General features: G+C 32.7%; 1 protein-coding gene across 1 annotated transcript; it reads left to right on the top strand.

Annotated features, from left to right (window-relative positions):
- The first annotated feature begins 2,469 nt into the window (after nucleotides 1-2,469).
- Nucleotides 2,470-6,589, top strand: LOC127870396 (scavenger receptor cysteine-rich type 1 protein M130-like). Its single transcript, XM_052413005.1, has 10 exons — nucleotides 2,470-2,544; nucleotides 2,749-2,905; nucleotides 3,164-3,327; nucleotides 3,931-4,078; nucleotides 4,275-4,426; nucleotides 4,709-4,856; nucleotides 5,013-5,179; nucleotides 5,427-5,574; nucleotides 5,761-5,912; nucleotides 6,136-6,589. The coding sequence occupies exons 1-10, from the start codon at nucleotides 2,490-2,492 to the stop codon at nucleotides 6,255-6,257; spliced, it is 1,413 nt and encodes a 470-aa protein (XP_052268965.1). The 5' UTR covers nucleotides 2,470-2,489; the 3' UTR covers nucleotides 6,258-6,589.
- The last annotated feature ends 827 nt before the right edge of the window (nucleotides 6,590-7,416 follow it).

Below are 7,416 nucleotides of genomic sequence, written 5' to 3' on the forward strand. Positions count from 1 at the left end.
TAAGTTTAATTTATATCATAATAATGGGATTTTACTGGTTTAAATTGCAAACTCCAGCAAAGTTATAGTTGTTAACTTAAAGCATGTTGCAAAACGCAATAAACTTATTATATATATATGATCATTAACCTTTTCAGTATAAAAGTACCAAGGTTTTCGCTTTCATGAGAATTTGCAGATTTTAATGCATCGTGCGATTCAATGATTGATAAGCAAATCAGGAAGTGGTCGTTTACAGGCTGAATGACGGCTTAGATCTATGCATGTGGTCTTAATAAAGACGATAAACATACCTAGTTTTTATGAAATGCCTTTCAGGAATGCAGCAGTAATGGAAGGGGTTATTTTGTTTTATCACTTCTGAGTGAATATGTTGGCACATACGTCGAACGCCCGCACTGATGATACTATACAATTTATGTTCCGCATTGTAGATTTGTTAATATTAAGCGATTGATTCGACAATTTCTGATAGCGAAGGAACACTCTTGACTTAATAAATAGCAAATGATTGGGTGCAATTTCAGCTAAAACAGACAATTTGTTTTATTAAATTCAAAGTATTCTTGTATTATATAATTTGCATTTGTAACAAAAAACGATGAAAATAGAACCAAAATCTGCATCAAACTATGCCATGCAGTTTGTAATGATGCGAATCGATCGAATCACTTATTCACAGAAAACGATAAGACATAAACATAAGACAACATAAACTGCAGAGACATCACCAAGAACAAAACTATTGTAACCATCCGCGTGGATTTTAGAGACTAAACTATTATTATATACTTTTTTTATTTACAATGTGCAAAGGAAGTTGCAGTGTTGCTTTCAATGCATATAAGTGTAAGATAATTTTTAAAATGTCTCCGTAAAACAAGCATGTCACTATTTAACAGATATTATAATCTAAAAGGATGTGATTTCAACGAACGAGCGATTTGAACTTTTGTCAACAACACGTACATCGTTCAGTAAGAATACTTCAGAATGAACCACACGAATGCAAAAAATGTTAATTTATTCAATCTTGTTTTCATGTGTTCTTAAAAATGAAACGCATTTGAAGTATTTAATCTTTATGAGTTACTTTATCATCCACAATTCCCCACGAAATCATGGTTTGTCATATTTTTTTATTTTTTACGTAGTACTTATAGTTTAAGTTTCATATCTATGGTTAATGTGCATGTTTTTACGTAGTACTTATAGTATTGTTATAATAGAGTAGTTTTATAGTATAATTGAGTAGTTTTAATCGATTTCTTTTGAAACAGTGTTGCAAAATCTATTCGTATCTGCGATACGTCATTGTTCATATGTAAAGTGCCTTTGAACGTGCAGTCTTGCATGAAAAGGGCGCTATATAAATCCGGTATAATAATAATATAATAATAGTAAAGTAAGTACATTAAGAAAATTATATTTCAAGTTGAGCAGCCAAATTACCGTGTGATAGAAAATAACGCGTTTGCTAATAAGGATAATTCTTAGCGTGTGTCAAACGTACCGATATTTCAAAACTTCATCAATACGTTTTTACAACGAAGCTTTCTTACTCCATTTGACCTTGCTCAAAATTAAAGTTATATTTTACAACGTCAACATTTAAATTTAAATCGTAAGCGCATAAGTTGTTTTTTTCTAAAGAGCAGATACACTTACCTTTAATCTTACCAGAAAAACACAAGGTAAGAGGACTAAAGCACAAGCAAATCAGACTTATGCCAGGTTTTAGCATCTTAATAAATCTAGCATGTACATTTCCGATTTAAAAACCACAGCCGCTGAATATCTGTGAATATTTTTTTTGATGATTATGATTTTAAACAAGAACTCGCCATGTTTTTTTCACAAATCGCTACTGTTTAATTTATCAATTATTTAATCCTTAAAAGTAAGGATATAATGTTGCAACCTTATAAATAATAATTAAAATGCATTCTTACAATACAAAAACAATGTGAATATGACACTCAAGAGACATTTTCATCAGGACAAAAATAGTTTACAATCCGCTAGACTTGTATATACATTACAAGAAAACAGATACAAAATAACACCAAACATAAAAACCGTTAAACGGTGTTTACTGCCGAAGAACGGACGCTGCAAAACATTCGGCTTGGTTAAAACTAGTTGATATGCTGTCGAACCGCACAACCGACTATAAATGATCACAAAAACACCAGGGTCAATAATCATTCACCCACAACTCTTTATATTAACATCTTTATAAACATTACAATAATAGGATTTACACGGAAACAAATCGCAAAATTTACTGTACACAACATGCTCTGATCCGCCTTTCAAAATCATAGAGAAGATGTGGTTCAGCATTTTAAAAATGTAACTTGTGTTATCAGTCCATTGTAGAATGCTCAAATCCAATTGGTCGAGTGTTTTCATATCGTCCGATATAAATTTAGGATAAGAGGCAGTGTTGCCAACATTTGTCATGATTGAAATGGAATAGAGCAAAGATGCTAGTCAAGCCAACTGTGTTTACCGTACTAGGTTTGTTGCAGTGTTACTTAGGTACGATTATATATTATACATTTCCATTCAGCAGCTAATTAATATCAACTACGGAGTATGTTATATTAATTACTGTTTGAACATTTATGTAAACAGCTAAAAGTTTGTTGATTGTATCGATTTCTATGTGGGCAAATATTTTAGATTTTTATATTACAATTTAATGTATTCATTTCTTTGCTGAACGGATCCATAATATTAAAGTGTCGGCCTCCAATATCCGCCTTGTGGGCGACAAGACGCCGTACTCCGGTCGCTTAGAGGTAGAGTACAATGGAAAATGGGGTACAGTCTGTGATGACGTTTTCACAGTCAATAGCGCCAAGGTCATCTGCAGGATGCTAGGATTCACGGACATACAGTAATCTAAAAAAATTAATAAAGCACATGTTTAATTTAACAATTTATTGACGTGTGAAATTGCTATGTTATAAAATTATTTTATTGATTTTTTATAACTTAATAACTTAAAATTAAATTGCACATATTTAAACTTCCCATAAAACAAAATGGTTGCAATTTGGTTTTTACAATGTACGTTAATGCATGCTTTTAAATAATAAGTAGACTATGCTTTCAAATATACATTATTAAAAATGTATTTACATTTTAATCATAGAACAGCCAAAGATATTCCACCATCCGTGTATGGGCCTGGAAATGGGAACATATTGCTGGACAGTTTAAGTTGCCTTGGTAATGAAACTGACATTGCGGACTGTTCACACCAGGCCTGGGAAACTACCGACTGCACGCCCTCAGAAGATATTGGCGTCGATTGTCGTAATTTGTTTGTCCTTTATTTTATATATTTATATATATTAAGTGTTTAGTAAATGATGTGAATGTATCGGCCGTGTTAACAGTCACAACGAGTGTTTGATCGTGCAAATATCTTAGCATTACAATAGTATTCATATTCAACATACTGTATGACTGACAACTCGGAAAAACGTTTTGAGGGTAAAATGATTTTTCTTTTTCAAATGGCGTCATTTCTTTATAAAGTTTCGTCAGTTTAATTCATTTAGGAAATGTGTCACTTATAAGACATTTGTGTTCTGATTATGTTGCCGGAGTTTCATTAGTCTCTCATAAAAATAATATGTTTTGTAACCCACTCTGTTATTTATATCAGAATTAAATTAAATTGTCAAGAACGTTTGAATGTTACTTAGATATAGGCCTTAACAACTGAAACAATTCATGACATCGTCAAGTGGAAAATGACTCACTTAAAAGAAATTAAAACACATCAGCCCAAATGATGTTATTTTTAAATATTGTTTAATAAAACTAATTCGTTAAAATCTCGAATTCCGCTCCATGGCTGCTTCATTGTCTTCTACGTATAAAAAATAATATACACGTTAAATCACCTTACAGAGACGCACATGCGCATTGAGCACGGATCCACGCCGCATGATGGGCAAGTTGAAGTGAACATTACCGGCATTTGGCAACCCCTGTGCGCTGATAATTTTACACAATCAGAAGCTAAGGTTATATGCCGAATGTTGGGGTACAGTGCAAAGTAAGTTCGCAAATATTATAATAAAATGCTATCTGTAGAAACATAGGAACAATGTTGTCTTTTTTTTATCTGACCAAAACTATATTTGCTTCTAACTATTGCTGTAAATCAGCATATTAGACGGGTTGCGTTTCGCTATAACTAAAACAGTGGTGTTTGGGATTCAAACAATACGTTTATGTATTTACTGATTTAGTGGATCCTATGTGATGTCTGCGAGGTCGAAATCTGATTTGTCGTCTATTAGTTCAACGGCGTATTATTGCACCGGAAACGAAATCGATATATCCATGTGTCGCAAACGACAAGCCACTTGCTCTGCTTCAACTGTTGCAGCAGTAGATTGTAGTGAGTTGACTTCATTTGATGACATGTGTTTCGATTAACGTTCTTTTTCTATATAATTTTGAGCTTTGTTTTGATCATTCTCACGAACGAATTATCGATCAGAGAATATTATCTTAGCTTCTGATAAAACGAAAACACAAATATAAAAGAATCAAACATAATTGTTTTTTTGTGTGTAAGATTACAAAAACAAATATGGTTTTATGCCACTTATAAATTAATCTGTCAGTAAAACGCATATACACGCAGGAAAACTGCATTATTTATGATCCCTCTGTTCAGAAACTTTAATTCGACTTGTTAATGGTACCAGCCAGCAATCCGGTCGCGTGGAAGTTTTTCACAATGACGCATGGGGGACAGTGTGTGATGACAGCTTTGACGACATGGAAGCCAAAGTGATTTGCCGCATGCTCGGATTCGGTACAAGGTTAGAAGAATGGAACATAGTTATATGTTTATCACACTAATATTAAATGACACTGTTTAATGTATTGCCTAGATATATTCGTTGGTTTCACATTATTCTTTTCACGATGACAATCCGCATAATGCAAGCATATACATTTGTGCATTGTGAATTCAGTAATGCTAAATCATTGACGGGGGCTTACTATGGCAAAGGGCAAGGCCAAATAGTTGTCGATGACATGTATTGTCAAGGTGAGGAAGTCGACATATCCGATTGTAAATCGCGCCCCTGGGGTACAAGCAATACCTGTCATCACAACGAGGATGCAGCTGTCGAGTGCAGTATGTCCATCAATCTGAAGAAAACCGATTGTTCAAACGTTTAATGGTGTTTAAAAATGTTTATATACAGTAGTTTATGTATGACCCATTACTTGGCTTCTATTTTAAAACCATCTTTATCGCAATCACACAATTAAATTATAGTGTTTTACTCTTATGAATTGATATCATACAACACAGTTTGATGAACAAAAAAACTTAAATCGTTATGCTCTAATAAAGTGATGTTTTTTTGTACTTCGAACAGACACGGAACTCCGACTAATAGATGGCCCAACCGAATATTCTGGTCGCCTTGAGTTACGTCAAGAATCGAAGTGGAAAACGGTTTGTTCTAATCATTTTGATAACAAGACGGCGCAGATCGTATGCAACATGCTTGGATTTGAAAGAAGGTAAGCTATTTCATATGTAGACGTTAATTTGTTAACTTAAATGTTTCCTCTGTAACTACAGAAACTATAATTATATTAAAAACGTAGAAGTACATTTACTTAACATTATCATATTATTTCAACATTACTACAATTCACATTTCAACACGCCATACTTAAATATTATGTTAATGCTGTCTATTAAAGTAACATCTCTATATATACGGATGGACGTTTTCACGGAAATGGTGCGCAGTTGATGCACCATGGATATGCTTGCTCTGGAAACGAAACGGACATCGCCAATTGCAAGCACACCAATGTCAGCTTACCTTGCACTGCAGTGGGCATTAATTGCTGTAGGTCTTTATTTGTATCCAACTAACGTATCCATAAAATAAAACAAAATATTGCCTTAAGCATTTTCTTCGCACAAGTACATGTATGGTCGTGGTTTTCAAACGATTGTAAAAATAAACGGTAAAATGTATTTATCGCATGTATAGCCTTTTGAATGCGTTATTCATTCGAGTATATAAGATTATATGAATCGTCATGCAGATTTTGTGTTTATGTTAATAGATTGCAACACCCCCATGAGAGTTTTGGATGGCACGACAATGTTTAATGGAGTTGAAATATATGAGACATTCACGTCATCAAATGGGTATATAGTATTTCTAATAATTTGGTACACTAAGTAGGGGTGTTGCGGCAGTTTATTTAACCGAAGATATATTTATAGCAACACCGATGATGCTATTATCACAACTTAATATTTTTGTTATCTATATCATCAGCAATGACCGAGTTGGTTCATAATACAATTGTGAGTGGTTCGATCCCAGATGGGGTTAACGTTTTTTTGTAAACTTTTTTTTTCTTTCTTTAATTTCATTCTTGTTTTATACTGGAGCTCTTTAGTCCTGTTGTTTACATTTATCAATTTAAAGCATTTAAACACAAACTTTAAAACATGCCGAAATCTGTGAACATGTTAGTTATTAATGATTATGGTCGAGTTTGATACTGTATGGTATTATGTTTGTGATTAAATATTGTTTTGTATTAATGTCTTTTAGTAAGCTGTTGTGATCCCAGTTAAGATTGTAAACAATTTCTAATGTTTATTCATATTGCTAACAATCTGTGTACCGGTACTATTTTCTTGGGTTTTGCCTTATTGCCGTATTTTATGAAATTTGACGTATAGACGGTAGGGATAATTAAAACAAAAAATCTCTCTTAAAAGTGCGGCGACCCCCTTTTTTACTTGTGTTTTATGATTACAATACGCAGATGAACATATTTGAGCAGTTTTGCAGAATTCTATTTGACATAAAAAAAATCCATTTATGTGGTTACAATAGTAAAAAAATGACGTTTTTTTTTGGGTGACATAACAATTATAAAAAATTAATTTCTTAAAATTTAACATGTGTAATCCATTTTATTGGTAGTGTGTGGTTCAATTAAATGGTATATGATGAATCTTAGCTTATATAATATCTACATGTTGCCAATTTCATAGGTTATTCATTATTTTTACGCAATTAGAGATTGTTCCGTTTTATTGAAAAAGTACATGTTATATAATGGTGAGTACAATCTAAAAAAGGCCAGGGACCCTATGTTTTTACTTCATTTTTCATATAGTATTTGTATGTATATCTAAAATATAAATTTTGGAACAAATCTTTTCGATGGAAAAAAATCAGCAAAACTGCAGCAATACCCCTTAAAAGGCGCGCATTTATAAACATGTAAATAAATAATTATGATATGGTTAACCAACCGGTTGATGGTAATTTATGATTAACTCAGAATTAAGCTAATCCAAACAAAAAGCTTCATCAGTTTCAT

Source organism: Dreissena polymorpha, chromosome 2 (assembly GCF_020536995.1).
Source record: "Dreissena polymorpha isolate Duluth1 chromosome 2, UMN_Dpol_1.0, whole genome shotgun sequence".
Classification (NCBI taxonomy): domain Eukaryota; kingdom Metazoa; phylum Mollusca; class Bivalvia; order Myida; family Dreissenidae; genus Dreissena; species Dreissena polymorpha.